This window comes from Eulemur rufifrons, chromosome 7 (genome assembly GCF_041146395.1).
Source record: "Eulemur rufifrons isolate Redbay chromosome 7, OSU_ERuf_1, whole genome shotgun sequence".
Taxonomy (NCBI): Eukaryota; Metazoa; Chordata; class Mammalia; order Primates; family Lemuridae; genus Eulemur; species Eulemur rufifrons.
In genome coordinates this window covers 210,570,528-210,587,341 of record NC_090989.1, presented here as the reverse complement: position 1 = coordinate 210,587,341, position 16,814 = coordinate 210,570,528, and the positions used below count along the sequence as shown (strand labels likewise).

The 16,814-nt window shown below is 36.1% G+C and overlaps 1 protein-coding gene across 2 annotated transcripts in view; it reads right to left on the bottom strand.

The window, feature by feature from the left end:
* UBQLN1 (ubiquilin 1) overlaps positions 1 to 16,814 on the bottom strand; it is a 41,192-nt gene that overhangs the window by 13,124 nt on the left and 11,254 nt on the right. For both annotated transcript variants that reach the window (XM_069476333.1, XM_069476334.1), the window contains exons 2-6: positions 10,473 to 10,624; positions 8,700 to 8,815; positions 4,251 to 4,513; positions 2,988 to 3,146; positions 2,570 to 2,804 (exon numbers count right to left, since the gene is read on the bottom strand). In XM_069476333.1, coding sequence (XP_069332434.1) covers positions 2,570 to 2,804; positions 2,988 to 3,146; positions 4,251 to 4,513; positions 8,700 to 8,815; positions 10,473 to 10,624 — 925 coding nt within the window. The remainder of the gene's footprint in view (positions 1 to 2,569; positions 2,805 to 2,987; positions 3,147 to 4,250; positions 4,514 to 8,699; positions 8,816 to 10,472; positions 10,625 to 16,814) is intronic.

The window sequence follows — 16,814 nt, the reverse complement described above, 5'->3', positions numbered from 1 at the left end:
TTTGGAAATCAGTTTTTGGTAGGGAGTTGGTAATGTTTCTCAATAAATTCAACCCAAAATTACAAAGCAAATAGCATTTATGTGTGAAACTCATATTGTAGTAAAGTCATTTTAACAACTAAAATTGTTTGAATCATAAGCAATGTCAAGCTGCTTTATATACTCCTTGTGCTGTCAAAAACAAGACCTCCATTCCCATTAATTTGCAGATTTATTTATTTTATTTATTTTTTATTTATTTTTTTGAGACAGAGTCTCACTCTGTTGCCCAGGCTAGAGTGCCGTGGCATCAGCTTAGCTCACAGCAACCTCAAACTCCTGGGCTCAGGCAATCCTACTGCCTCAGCTTCCCCAGTAGCTGGGACTACAGGCATGCGCCACCATGCCCGGCTAATTTTTTCTATATATTTTTTAGTTGTCCAGCTAATTTCTTTCTATTTTTAGTAGAGACGGGGTCTTGCTCTTGCTCAGGCTGGTCTCGAACTCCTGAGCTCAAATGATCCACCTGCCTTGGCCTCCCAGAGTGCCAGATTTATTTTTGAGCTCATACTACCCAACATCTTTTTTCAAACCTCAATACAATGGCAAAGAAAATTCACACTTCAAAATTCATTTAACTGTGTAATTGAGGAGCTACGACCTAACCCTCAATTTTAAGTGATTAATCTGCAATGTAGTAGCATGCTAAAAGCAAATGAATCTAATAGAATTCTATAATGCCTCCCCACACTGAGGAATATGCTATTAAAAATTATATATTTTTGGAATAAGTACATAGTCTGAATAAGTCTCATCATATATCAGTATTAACAGATGAATATTTGCAATCAATTTTGATAAACACAGAAAACTGTGAACTCCAATTAAGTAAAATGTTATTCCCCTAAAGAAGTCCATTCTTCTCATCAATAGATATGTACGAGGAAAATATTATATGCAATTATTACCCAGTTTTTAATTTCATCAATAAAAAAATTTGTGGTAATTTGTTTTCTCTCTTGATGTAATGTGCTCAATTTTGCCTTTTGGCCAGCAAAGCCTAAAGTATTATCGGACCCTTCACATGAAAAATTTAGCAACTCCTGCTCTAAGACCCCCTTCACTTTCTACAGTAAGTGCTTACAGGGTAAAAGAAGAGTCAAGAATTTCATCTTTACATGTATATGTGTACATCTGTACATGAAACTTCAAAGACTTGAGTAAGAATCATAATAGTACACAAATATGCTGGCAAATTTATCAGCCAGCATAGTAATTTCATTTTTGCTGTTTCTTACTTTCCCTTGACAGAAATATTAACACGAAATGTTAAAGTACCAAGTCATTAAATTAAAACCTGAGTAAAAAGTTGCAAAACTGATTTTTCGCTTGTTATACAAAAGTTGTCACTGTAGACAACCATGCTATAGGAAAAAAAAAACAATACTCTGCCAGTCAGGAAATCTGATTAAATCTTTGCTCTGCCTGCTCTATATCCTTTAAAGTGGGAACAGTGCTTCTCTCTCAAAAGATTGTTAATCAATACGGATCAAGTAAAATATATAATATGGTAATTTTTCTTGATTTAAAAATGGTATTATTTCAATTTTTATAATACCTGTATTATGTCCAAAAACTTCATGATACTCAAACTGTATTCTACGAAAGAATATACACCACTGTGACCATCAATTACTATCCTCATTCTGATTCTTCTCTCAGCAAGGAATTTTTAAAAATTCCTTATCCAGCATCTCATCTTTACACTTCCTCTGACGAGATTACAGGCATCTTTAAAAATATATCCAGGCTCTCTCATCATAGGTAAGTGCTCCCATGCCTCTGTTTCTTCCTATTTTTATGCTAAGTATTAGGACTAAAAAAATCATCACTCTGGCTAATGATCTTGGACCTAATTCATAGAAAAAACATCACTATGTAATATCTGAATGTTGAAAAGAAGCCATCCATTTATTGAATCTAGTTTACAGCAAAGTGGACAAAAGTAAATTCTCAACCCACTCCCACATCAGAACCAGGAGGAGCTTTACACGAACACAGATCTTAAACTCCACAATGAAAGATTCTGCTCCACGAAGTCTGAGACCTGGGAATCTGATTTTTACAAACCTGGCAAGTGCTCTGATGCAGCTAGTTAAGCCCTGACCTCAAGGCTGGTGTTTGAAAATCCACTGATCTAAAATACAAAACGAGACTAAGGCTAACAAACATGTACTCTAGTAACAACTACACAGGTAACTACGTGTTCCCTCTGCACTTCAGTTTCCCTACTAGAGAAGTAAGACCACCACCCACTTCACTCAGTACCATTTTAGGATGTAAAAACATAAAACTGCTTCTGGAAATCTTCAGTACCCCTCTCCACTATAATGCACTCAGGGAGTAACACTAACCATCACCTAATAAAGCTTTCTTAAAAAAAAAAAAAAAACCACTTGCAACATGAAAAGACAGTTCATAAAAGGCACTTACCATACACACAACACAAAAGCACGAAGAATAACAGTATAAGCAATGTTTTCATTATTCATATAGGTAAGGAAAAAACCATGAGTGGTTATACACATACCTCCTACTCCAGACACCAAATTTGGCGCAGTAGTGCTCTGCCCAGCAGTGCCACTGGCTGCATTACCAGCAGCGCCACCCACAGTGCTGGTGGTGCCACTGGAAGCTGGTGAACTCTGGGAAGCCGGTGGAGCCCATGGATTGGGTAATGGATCTCTATTTTCTGTACGGGAAGGTTGACTACCTTCTCCTGAGGATGTATTGCTCACTAAGGAAGCAAACGGATTACCACCAAACTGTAATAAAAGACACAAAAACCATAAAGAATAAGCTTTTGTTCTAAATAACACAGAAATTAAAAAAAAAAAACAAAAAAAAAAAACCCACATTCACCATATAAAGGCACCCCTCAATAACACACATATTTGAGTTAAAATAGAAACTACTCCCTGGCCTGAATCTTGGAGTTAGTGGATCACCTGTTCTTGTGCGGCACTCAGCATCGGTTCCTGAATATCCGTGTACATGCGCCTTAAAGCATTGTATCCCCCTGGGATGCTTTCTAAGTTGCTCAGGGCTCGGTCCTGGTTTCTCATCATTTCTTGCATCATTGCTGGATTCCTGGCAAGTTCCAGTGTCTAAAAAAAACATTTCCATTAAAAAAAAAAAAAAAAAAGGCAGTGCAATACACATGAATTACTTTAGCTATTACCTATTGTTAAATAAAGTTTATGGGAGGCCACTGTTCTGGACTAGAATCCTGCACTAGGCCACAGCAGATGAGACCAAACCAGAATAAAGTCACTTGTGCTAAGTGCCATGCAATCAAAATGAACTTTGAAACACGACAGTTTTTCCAAAAAACCAGGAGACTCCAGTCAACCTGAACATCATAACAAGAAAGTTCCCTTTGTTTTAACCCCATTAGGAAAGTAACTATGAAGAACTAATCTGGTTTTTGTTCCTGTTTGTGCTTTCTTCAGCCCTTTTCTGCCTATAAAGCCAACCTCCCCACTGCTCACTTCACGGGAACACTCATTCTACTTTATTAAATGAAGTGCTGTCTGATTCTAGAATCCCAAATAAAAAACTATTATAGCCAGGTGCAGTGGCTCATACTTGTAAATCTTAGCATTTTGGGAGGCAGAGGCAGGAGGATAGCTTGAGGCCAGGAATTTGAGACCAGCCTGAGCACAAGACCCATCTCTACAAAAACAGAAAAATGAGGGCCTACTGGTAGACCGAGGCAGGAGGATCACTTGAGGCTAGGAGTTAGAGGTTGCAGTGAGCTGTGCTGACGTCACTGTACTCTTGCCTGGGACTAGGTAATAGAGTGAGACTGTCTCAAAAAATAAATAGATAAAAAAACAACTGGAGCTTTAAACTAGAGTTGTTGTAAATTTGTCTTCAATATTTAAAAGTCGGAAAATTATTCCTGGTAGATTTCACCTTCAAAAGCAAGCTAACATTCAAATAACATCACGAAGGAAGAACTTTATTGTGAGTGAACTGCCCACAAAAAACTATTGTTTCTGAAACCTTTAAACTATTTACAATGATCTTTCAAACGTTAACAGAAAATTCAGAGTTCAAACAGTCCACATTAATGGTTTGTTAAGTTTTCCTACACAAAGATTAGGATTTCTCTCTTTACCTTAACCATATGTATAGGGCAATCTCTTTACCCACAGAAAACTAAATAATAAGAAAAATATTATGAACTGGAAGAACTTTCCACATACTTGTCTCATTATATCTGGATTATTCAGCATATGACTAATTTCTGGATTTCTCTGTATCAACTGCTGCATTTGTGGATTCGCCATAATTAACTGTCTCATCAGGTCAGGATTTGAGAGCATGCTCTGAACAAAGGGATTTTCCATGATCTGGACCATCATTTCTGGGTTGGACAGAAGTTGCCGCTGCATCTGGCTCTGTAGTTCAGAGAAGTTGGTAGTATTCAAACCCAGGCTACTCAGACCTGCAAGTCCTCCAAGGCCACCTATGAGGATAAGGGAGAGAAAAATACATAAATAAAAGTCAGAAATTTTATCATTTAGAAGACTATGCTAAAGTAGGAAGACAACAAAAGTATTAACTGACCCAATAGTCCATTAAAAGAAACCATTTTAAAATAAAAATAATACCCACTACTAACACATGCTTAACTCCTATAAGTGAAATCAGCCAAAAATTTACACTTTGATATTTAAGTAATAAAATCCACAAAATGTATTTTTATGTGTATAACATAATACAAAAATATATTTGGTCTTTCTCCTTGATCCCTGACAGAGTTCCTAAAACCCTTGGGATTTCCTGAGTGACAGGAAAGAAATGTCTTTTGTTATTAATAACAGGCCCCTTCGAACATTATGTTAATGAAGTGACCCTAGCCAGAAAGACAAAGTAATAATTAAAGGGTTGGAACTTTCAGCACTAGCCACCAACCTACAGGAAGGTGAGAGGAGGGAGCTACAGACAGAGCTCTGTACAAACTGACGAATAATACGATTCAGAGCTTCCAGGAAGGAAAGCACATTTGAGTGTTAGGAGGGTGATGCACTGAGAGGACCTGGAAACTTTGTGCTCAACCTCCATTCTCCACGTACTCTGACCCAATTCTCTTTGAAGCATTTGTTTCTGAGTTGTATCCTTTATAATAAATAGGTAAACATAAATAAAGTGTTTTCTTGAGTTCCGTGAACTATTCTGGCAAACTATTGAACCTGGAGGAGGTCATGGGAACACCCCCGATGGTGGCCCAGAACTCGTAACTGGTATCTGAAGTAAAGGCGGTCTTGCAGGACTGAGTCCTTTAATTTGTTGGATTGAACGCTAACTCCAGGTAGGTAGTGTCAGAACTGAATTGAATGCTGGACACCCAACTGGTGTTAGAGAATTGGTTAGTGTCAGACAAAACACCCTAGAATATGCCAGTTAAAGGAAGAAATAAAAAATACACACCAGACTGTATTTCTAATAATCTCTTTCCACAAGATAGTTTAAGTTTAGCAAGTATTAAATAGAATTCACCTCTAAACTCTGGGTAGAAAAGGGCTACTGCCAATCAAGGAGAGAAAACCAGAGAATACTATGGAAATAGATGTCTCTTTGGAGAAATGAAATCACTGAGAAATCTAATAGCTCTAACAGAATGATTAACTCCTTTATCATAAAATGTTTGCTTTGTAAATTACACAACCAAAAGCATTCATTCCTCACTGAGCAATTACTATATATGTCAAGGAATGTACCACATATTAGAAATTAAGGTGACAAGAAAGACCCAGTTACTACCCTCAGAACTCAATTTAGTGGGGAAAAATGACAAGAAAAAAAATGCCTACAAGGATGTGAATAACTACTTCAACAAAGATATTCACAGCATATCATGGTAATAGAGTACCCAAGTGGAATGACTGCCTTTCAAAGAAGAGAAGATATTTAATAAGTTTGGACAATGAATAAGTTGGCAAGAAGTGAGGAGGGTTAGGAGATTTAATAACAGGCATAAGGAACACCATATACAAAAAGCACAGAGATAACTGTACTGATGAATTTTTGAAAACGAAAAAACTTCAATACGACTGTACGGCAGACAGCAGTGCTCACCAAACATTTCACGTGCAGCCTTATATTTCTTTTATACCTGGACAGGCCCACGTGATAAGTTATGGCCAAAAGACTGCAAGAAATGACGTATGTCACTTCTGGCCAAAGTATGGCAGGTTCAGCTTGAGACCCTTCAGCTATCTCTTCTGCCATGTTTCAAGTGGTATAGCGACAAGATGGCAGAATTTCATTAGCTTGAGCCTCTGCGGGACTATATGGATAGAGACCTCACAGACCAGTGAAAAACCTGTAGCATGCAGGAAAGCTCTGTAGCAAGATATTAAGCTTTGTTGTATTAAGCCACTGAATTTTCAGTGCCTTAATTAACACAAGATAGCCTATCATAACTAATATAATTAACTGATGGGTAAGAAATGAAGATGTAGAGGTAGATAATGACTAAATTTTAAAAATCTTTTTAAAGACTTAAAGGATTTTAAGCAAAATAGTCACATGAGATGTTCTTATTCAAAGAGCAATGTGGGAAACAACCAGAGTGAACATTATAGATGAAGAAAGTTGAGGGCCTGCATCAAAGAGTAGCAATGGACAATAATTGCATGGAGTGGGATAGAGAAGAAGTTATGGACCAAGAGACTCGGTGTGGGAAAGGCAGAGATTTGAAGAGCAAGATGGTAAGTTTTTGCATTTGTTTTCTGCTTTTGTTTACAAAGGAGACACAAGCTAAATTACTTAGAGAACATCAGGTAATATCTAAGAGAGCTGAATACAAGGAATGGAGTTCAGGAGTGATGTGAGTTGAGGTACAGATTTGAGAGTCTCCAGGATGTAACAACAGGATAATGTCACTCAGGAAGAATAAATAGAGTAAAAGAGAAGAAAGCCAAGGCAGAACTCTGAGGAATGATGCCAACATAGACAGGGGAAAAAGAAACCCACAAATGAGGAGAAAAAAACTGATCAGAAAACTAACCAGAGAAAAAAATAGCATCATAGGAGTTAAAGAAGAAACCTTCAAGGAGAAATTTGTAAGCATTAAGAGAGACTGATTTAAAATCTAAAAAATGTCCACTAAATTTGGCAATATTATCCAGGAAATTTTCAGTGAAGTAACGGGGGCAAGAAATAGAATGCAGTGAACTTGGTAAAAGGAAAACATAGAAAACAGAAAATGCATTTCCAGGGATAGCAAAAGAAAGGGTGGTAGTGAGATTCTGTGGCTTTTACAAATGCAATAAACCTTAATGAGACCAGCTAGCAAAAAAGAAAGCTGAATATAGAGAGTAAAGGAAATAACTGATGGAGAAAAGCCACTGAGATAGGAGGAGGGTTGGGAATGAGACTAGAAATGAAGGGATTAGGGAGCTGTTTGGCCTCAGACAAATTAACCAAAAGCCTCTTCAGGCTTTGATATCTTTGGCTTTAAAATGAGGGAACACGGGAGAGATTTACCTCAACGATACCTTTCATGGGTCTGAACACTAAATAATTGCATCTGAATCTCTCCGGATTGTTCATGTTAATTATTTTGACAACTAAAACTCACTTGCCCCAACCAAAAGATCTAGCGTAAGATCTTTTTTGAAAATAAGAGCAAATAGAAAGAAATTAGCTGGACAACTACAAATATATAGAAAAAATTAGCCAGGCATGGTGGCACATGCCTGTAGTCTCAGCTACTTGGGAGGCTGAGGCAGTAGGATTGCTTGAGCCCAGGAGTTTGAGGTTGTGGTGAGCTAGGCTGACGCCACGGCACTCTAGCCCAGGCAACAGAGTAAGACTGTCTCAAAAAAAAAAAAAAAAAGAAAGAAAGAAAAGAAAATAAGAGCAGCAGACATAATAAAATAAAATAAAATAAAGCAAATGTGAATTTATGCCAATGCATGCCACGCCTCAAATGCTTCCAACATATATTTGGCATAGTACAACTGAATTACTGAAACACTCTTAAAGAACGGATAAAAAGTATGATCCTTGATGTGTGAAAACTGTGCATATAAAAAATAATGCCATTTCAAGGTACTATACCAGTCGTACAACTTAAGAATCAAAATCTATCTAGTTCAACTTCTGTGAGTTTCAGAATACTTTTTTCCTCAACAAAATCTTGCACAAAACCTTAGTATATAAAACCAACATTAAAAAAGCAGTTTTGGCTGGTACAGGAGATCCTTAACTACTGGGCTGATTTCCAGGCCCCAGTCCTTCCATGTGTGTTCAGGACAGTTAGTAAATAAATAATCTGTTCATTTTTGAATGAGAAAATTATTATTCAGGAGGCTATCTTATAATGAACGATTAGCTAATCTTCCTCAGATTCAATTATGTGGTAGTAGTCACATTAGGCATACATACATCTCTTTCATTATTAAAAAGAAATGTGTCAATTACTGACCACTTATTAAATGTAAATATAAGCTAACCCAGAACTCCTGTATTCCCAACTACTTCCTTAATATCAACAATTATAGAAGTAAACTACAAAAGTTTTTTTAAAAATTTTGTTGTTAAAGTAATGTAATGGTTTAATTCCGTTATTTTATCTAAAACTACTCAGAAAGGGAGCTGTTTCTTTTTTTTTCATCCCTGTAAAAATGACTAAAGACACTTACCTAAACCAAAAGGGTTGCTAGTAGCAGAACCAGATGTGGAGTTACTATTAGGAGCTGATGATGTGGTAACATTGCTTCCAGTGGTATTTGTTTGCTGAGCTGAATGATCCTGAGACCTACGCAAAATAATTAAATCACAGTGTAAGCAGTGGGGCTAATTATTTTTAAAGGAACCTCTGAAATAATTCTGATACCCAAAAATAAGGGGTAAACTCTCAGACCAACTCAAATTATCATTAAGTAAATACTCTGAAATAACTAAACATTACAAAAATAAATATACATAGTAAAACCTTACAAAATCTAAAATATATATTTGCAACTGCCCCTCCTCTTTGAGTATAATATATATAAATATTACGATCAATCATATTGATTATTTAAGAAAAAGAGATAAGTCATAATGATCAGTCACACCAGCAAAGATGGACTATAGAAACAACTTTTTACCTACCCCCTTCTAGTTCTTGAGGTTTAGGGGCCAAGAGGGGCCAGTTTCACTCAGACCCTTGAAATTCTTAAAAATAAAAAGTGAGAGACCTCACCAAGAGAAGGCTGAGAAATCAACACAAATAACTGAGTATTACTTATTATCTTTAAGACAATAGTTTATCAGAAAACCATTCCATCTGATACCAGTTAAGAGTTCTGAATCTGTTTCTTCTGCTGATTCTAAGGCACACATTTTTTCATTTTAATGTCTTTGAAATCAGGATCCGTCTTACAATTGTTGACAGCCAGGCATCAAGTGTAATGTCTGCAAACATGTGCTCTGTAGGACTTCAAATGAGTAAGTACAGTGCTGTACCATACAAGTTGAGTTTAATTATCACAGAAAGTATCTTCAGAAAAATGAGACCATTAACTGGCACTGAAAGAAGTTATGATTTATACAGAAAAGCAGAAAAACAGGAAGAATAAATTTTTTATCAGTAAAGCAAATATTTGCTTTTGGGGAACACCAGTGTAAAAACTTACAGAATGAGTGTCAATGGCTTGGAAGAAAATCCTTGAGAAAATATCGTAGTGCTCTTTTAAGAAATGTGATACCACCAACACTCTTGACAGAATACAGTTTGGTACTGTATGGAAAAATATGAACACTGACGAAGAAGTCAAAAGGGGATTCAAAAAAAATCCGACAATGTAAAGAAGTTTTAGGGAGGTTTTAACCAATTTATTTCATTTATATTTTCTTTGTATGTATGCCAAGACTGATATGGTAAAATTCCATATCCAAATAAATCTAAAGGAACTCTTTCACTAAGTAGAAAATAAAAATTCTAACTGGCAAGAAAAAAACCAGTTCAATTTAGCAGTATTCCTTTAGTGATACACAAAATAAATATTTCTCTTAAAAATTTATGATGCCTTAGACTTAAAGAGATATGGTTATCAATTTTTGGTTTGCTAAGGTGGTAAGTAACCCATGATCTTTGTAGATCTTTGTAGAAATTTCCCTAAAACAAAAATAGCTAAAAACATATTAATTTGCTTATTCTAATTCAAATAATTTAGACATAATGACTAAATACTGTTGAATCTTCTAAAATAATAAATGCTCATATGACAAACATATAAGCACTAACATGAAATCACATTGGTTGTTTTTTTTTTTAAATTCTGTTATAAACAGCAACAAAGAAACAAATTTTAATCCATTTAAATTTTAAATGGACGGGGAAAGCCATTTAAAGCCAACACTGGTTACTTTAAAAGACAAATATAAACATGTATTCATGGTTTAAAGCTCTATGTCTTCTAATACCATACCTGTTTTGTGTTTTGATGACAAGGTGAACAGTAAGTCCATCGTGAATTCCATGCTGACTCAAAGTATCTTGATCTTTTAAAATTTTCCCAGCAAATATCAACACAAGTTGGTCAGTATGTGATTTGAAACGTTTAGAGATTTCTTCCTTGAACTAAATGAGAAAATAATAAGTATGTATTATAGGTGTTTGCATAGCACCATACAGTTTTAGTTTCCGTAAGTACCTCAAAGAGGCCCCTACTACAGATACTACAAATCAAACAATATAAAGATGCATCTTTTATAGCACCTCTTGTATTATCCTGGATAGAGCTGGAACCCATTCTACTAAGTGAAGTATAACAAGAATGGAAAAACAAGCACCACATGTACTTACCAGCAAATTGTACTCACCAGCACATTGGTATTAACTGATCAACACTTAAGTACACATATAATAGTAACATTCATCGGGTGTCGGGCAGATGGGAGGGGGGAGAAGGGGATGGGTATAGACACACCTAATGGGTGTGGTGAACACCATCTGGGGAATGGACAGACATGCTTGAAGCTCTGACTCGGATGGGGCAAAGGCAATGTATGTAACCTAAATATTTGTACCCCTGTAGTATGCTGAAATAAAAAAAATTTTTTTTAAAATGCAACTTTTTTGTGTATCTTGATCTTGGAAATGATTACCACTTCATCTCTAACACACAGGTCTTATTGTAAGGTGCACATATCCTATTTCAATCCTCTGCTAAGACTTAAGAACTCAATACCTTATAATAGCTTTATTCTTATTATGTCAATAAGACCAAATTTAGTTCAAGCCATAATCTGTTCTTAACAAGTTTACAAAAATCTATTCCTTAGACTTCTATTATATCTTCTTCAATCCTACTTTCTTTCTAGTTGACCACAGTATATATAGCCAACTTCATATTCTCGGCCTACAGGTTGAGTATCCCCAATCCAAATATCTAAAATCGAAAACTTGTTGAGTGTCCATGACACTCAAAAGAAATACTCATTGGAGCACTTCAGATTTCAGTTTACAAGCGTTTTCTCCTTTAGCAGCTATCAGAAATAATAACGTAATGAACAACAAAACACACAGTTTTTTGAGGAATAAATAAGAATGTATATAAAATACAAACATCATACACAGGTGGTAGTCAATAAATGGTAGCTACTACTATGACAGCTCTTTGAATCCTCAAAAATCTTGTGAGGAAGATGGTTTGTAATCCTATTTCAGACACAGAAAAAGAAGTTAAAGATGTTCTCCTTCCCCCCATAATGACATAGCTAATAAACTGCTGGGTTAGAATTCAAACCTACATCTGACTTCAAAGACAGAATCATCCAGATTACCTAAGACTCTATTTCATATATAAAATGAAAGGGTTAATCTAGATTGGTGTTTTCTAACCTTAAACTCAGAAATCCTTTTTAGAATTTTTGATATCCCTTGTTATTCTGAAATAAATGATTTAATTATCTAACATGCAATATAACATTTTATATTTTAGTATTTGAAGACATGTATCTACTCTTAACATTCTTTCAAGTCCCCAGTAATACAATAGGATTTTTAAAAAGCTTTACTGAGACATAATTCACATACTATATAATCTGTCCATTTAAAGTATACAAGTCAATGGTTTTTGGTACATTCACAGATATGTATAACCATAACCAGTCAATTTCAGGATATTTTCATTACCTGAAAAAGAAACCTGTACCCTATAGCCATCACCTACCTATGCCTCCATCACTTCCAGCCATATGAAACCAGTAATTTACTTCTATCTCTGATGTTACTCATTTGGGGAGCTCTAGGGCAAGTCTAATAGATTTGCCTATTGGATATAAAAGCAATCACAGATGATCTTTGTGACTTGGCATGTTTTCAAGTTTCATCCATGCTGTATCATGTGTCAATACGTCATTTCCTTTCTATGGCCAAATAGCATTTCATTGTATGGATATATCACGTTTTGTTGATCCACTCATCAGTTGATGGACATTTGGATTGTTTCTATCTTTTGGCAATTATAAACAATGCTGCTATAAACATTCACATACAAGTTTTTGTGTGGATGTATGTTTCATTTCTCTTGACTATATATAATACTTCAGAGTAAATTACCAGGTCATATAACTCTATGTTTAACCATTTGAAGAACCACCAGAGTCTTATCCTAAGTGGCTGTACCATTTTACATTCCTACCAGTCATGTAGGGTTCCAATTTCTCCATATCACCAACACTTGTTATTAGCTGACTTCTATTACAGCCATGCTATTAGGTGTCAAGTGGTTTTGATTTTTATTCCCCTGATAGCTAATGATGATGAGCATCTTTTCATGTGCTTACTGACCATTTGTATATCTTCTTTGGGGAAATGTTTATTCAGATCCTTTGCCCATTTTTCAACTGGGTTATATGTCTTTTTATTATCGAGTTGTAAAAGTCCTTTTTATATTCTAGATATAAGTCTCTTGTCAGATATAAGTTGCAAAAAGATTTTTTTTTCCTGAGTTTCTAAGGCAGAAACTCAAGACGAAAGAACAGATGGAAAGTTGTCAAGTAAAACAAAATTTGGAAGCTTGAAATCAGATGGACATATGATCAATGAGTTTAGTAAACCCAAGAGTACTGAGTCCTAAGCTATTCAATTTACTCTGCATAATTTCCAGAAGACTCAATACTGGAACCACCAGAGGCTGAGGATGGGAAGGAAGAAGATGTGGGGTGCTTAATGAATAAAATAAGCAGGACTCTCCGAAAGTCTAAGCAGCAAACATCCTCACACTGCACAGTAAGCAGGCAACTGCCCCTCCCCAAACCCAACAAAAGACTGGAGGATTTTTTCCCTCTCTGGAAAGGGAAACCAAGGGCCTCTGGACTAAAGGACACACCAAGCATACTGAAAGCAGGAATACAAATACTAAAAACAGAAGATTAAGTATAACACAGACATACTAGATACTGAGTACCCTGCGCCCCCCATCCCAATACCTTTCTCCTAGCAAACAGAATTCTGGCTGCTGCATCTTCACCATCCAAGCAGGAAGATTATATTAATAATACTTTGTGTCCCCAAGTAGAATCTAACTAGCCAAAAAGAACCTGAAGATATAGAGGTAAGAGTTTTTCACAGTTAGTCACCCTACAAATCACCCTGGAGCAGTGCTTCTTCACAGGGGCAAAAGGAGGCATTTGGCAACATCTGGAGACATTTCTGGTTGTCACAACAGGAGTGCGTACCACTGGCATGTGGTGGGTAGAGACAAGGGATGCTGCTAAAGACCCTATAATGCAAAGGACTGCCTCAACAACAAAGAATTGCCCAAGTCAAAATGTCAATATTGCCAAGGTTGAGGGAGGAGGCAAAAACCACAGTGTCAAAAGTGAGAATACTGGTTACCTTTAGGAGGTTTGTAAAGGATGACAAGGTAACCTCTAGAGAGACAGTAATGTTCTATATTTGACCTTTATGCTAATACATGGAGCTGCACATTTATGATGCATGTATTCTTCTGTGCGATACTTTAATAAAAACAGTTTTAAAAGTTGACAAGGAATGCCCTTAAGAAATAGCAGCAAGTCAAAACACAGCCAACTTTCCTGAGCATTCCAATTTCAAGTGATTCACTCTGTAGAAAGCTAAAATATGCCTTGTCTCCGGCAGGTCATCTGAAAGGAATTGGAATGAAGAGAACCTAGTGTTAGGTAGCAGACTACACTGGATATAAGACACGGAAATGACAACAGAGATAATCACCCCAAAATAAGAGATGATCATCCACGAGCATTTTTATATCAAAGACAATTAAGATCTGATATCCAAAACAGCTGCAACCTCAAAAGGTTATAGAACAGCAATGAACAGTTCAGTCAAATTCTTAGCATTATTTAAGGGCTGGAGTCCTCCTAATGATGAGTTGTAGAAGGACCAAAAACTCTGCACATGCGTCAAATATCCTTAAACTTCTATTTTTCTCCCTAAAAAAGGAAGGGTAATTGAAAATAGTTTCAGTTTACACTGGCTTCAAACTTCCTAGAAATTTTATCACTAACATTTTGAACTTAACTGCCATGTCTGTTTTATCTATCACACTTTTATTGCACAACAAAAATTAGAAGCTAAGTATTACTGACGTGGAAAAACTTCATTAGCAATCTTAGAAAGTCTCAAAGCTACTTTAGACAAAAGCAGCCCACTGACATTATCCTTCTGCAGAAACAAAAAACTTACAGCAACAAATTACATAAAATATTTTCATCTATCTAGGGAATAACCAGAACCATAAAGGAAGGATTTTTGTAATTTCCATTGGACTACACCTAGATATACTTATTTTTGTCCTTAAGCCCATATGGCCACCATTAACTCAAAATAAAAAACACATGACAGAATGTGCCTTGAAGGATCCATATTTCCTACAAATGTATATCCTACTCTGGTCTTACACTGACAACCTACAATAACAACCAACAGGCCAGAAGAGTTGGAAACTGAAAATTACTAGACTCTTACTCAATAACCACAAGAATAAAAATTCTAATGTACCTTGAATATGTAATTTAATGATTTCAAAAATCAACCCAGCATATACAAAACATTCAGCAGCTCCTTTCCCAACATCATCCAAACGTCAGATGTTTCACATCAGTGTACTACTCTCCAGTTAACTGAAGTTTACCTGTATGAGCACCAAAACAATTTAACTTTTTTTAAATTTTTATTTAAGACCTTTATTAACAGGTGCTTGCAGTTTGTTGACTTTTTTGAAAAAATCAAGTTGTAAACTTTTATTACAAATTAAAAATGAAGTTCTTAAAAATCTCAATTTGACCAGATATGAAACAATTTAAAAACGTTTAAAGGCGTATTGAGAAAAACCAGGCATTTGTTATTACCAAAAAAGACATCTTTAGGTAAAAATAATAAAAACCCCATGCTGCATAGATAACGCAGATAGTTCTAGTTATCTGGTCAACGGGCAAAACGCAAGCACTTAAGGTCTTCAGCTCCAATCTTGTTCATTTCTTATTGCTGGAATTTCACCAGCATTTCTTCTTGTTGGATGACTAAACCGGACGATGGTGGAGATGGTAAGCTGGCATTTACTCAGCCCCGCCCCGCTCAGCCTCGGGAGTGGACGAATTCTCAGCTGGTGGATGGGCTGCTTTTGTCTCTTTGCCATCTTGTGGTTTAGGGTTCTGATGTGGATATCAACTGCTCTTCTGCAGTATAGTGATAACTGTTCCAGATTCTCAAGGTGCCTTTTTTCTTTTTCTTCTTCTTTTTTTTTTTAAGAGACAGGGTCTCAATAGTCACCCCCTAAGGCTGGAGTGCAGAGGTGCAATCATGGAGCTTACTGTATGTAGCCTTGAACTCCTAGGCTCAAGAGATTCTCCCACCTTAGTCTCCCCAAGTTGCTAGGACTACAGGCATGCATCACCATGCCCAGCTAATTTTTTTAACTTTTTTTTTTTTTTATAGGCAGGGTCTCACTATGTTGCCCAGGCTGGTCTCAAATTCTTGGCTTCAAACAATCCTCCTGCCTCAGCCTCTCAAAGTACTGGGATTACAGACATGAGCCACTGAGCCCAGCCCCTGTATCTGCTTTTTTATCAGACTGTCAGTTTTTGTTTTGATAGCATACCTTCTCTTCTCTCCATATCTGCTATTTTTAATCTGGAGAAGAAGAGGCAAATAATAATCAAGAGTTTGAAAACCATATAAAATAGAATGCTCAAAGAATTTGAAATGTTGTCCTGTAATGAAAATACCTAAGATTTAACAGATCAACTTTCAAGATGCCAATCTCAGTTGTTTAAGGCCCACTTTGCTTACTCCTTGTTCTTGATTGTTTTGGGGAAGAAAAATGAGACATACAAGGGGGGAAGAGGGAAGAATCAAAGTGTGACCACATTACACAAAATATTTGAGACGTGGGCCTTAATTCAAACCTTGGCTTCGCCACTTACTAGTTGTGTGACCTGGGGGATGTTACCTACCTCGGTTTCCTCATCAGTAACTTGGAGATATTTACTCTACAGGGCTGATGGGAGAATTAAGAGATATATGGAAACTGCCTGGCACAGTACTCACAAAGACACTCAAATATTGCTAATCTAATTATGTACGTATAGATTCTCAATTATAAAGTTTTTAAATTGAGTTAATATGACTTTAAGTTAGCTAAAAGAAATAGTCATCCTTTAAAAATATTCCGAAATCCAAACTTGCCTTTAAACAGCCATTCTCTCTCTCTCCCTATTAAATATCCTCAGGGAAAAAAAAATAGAAAAATCTTACAACCTATCAAAAAAGTAAAATTTAG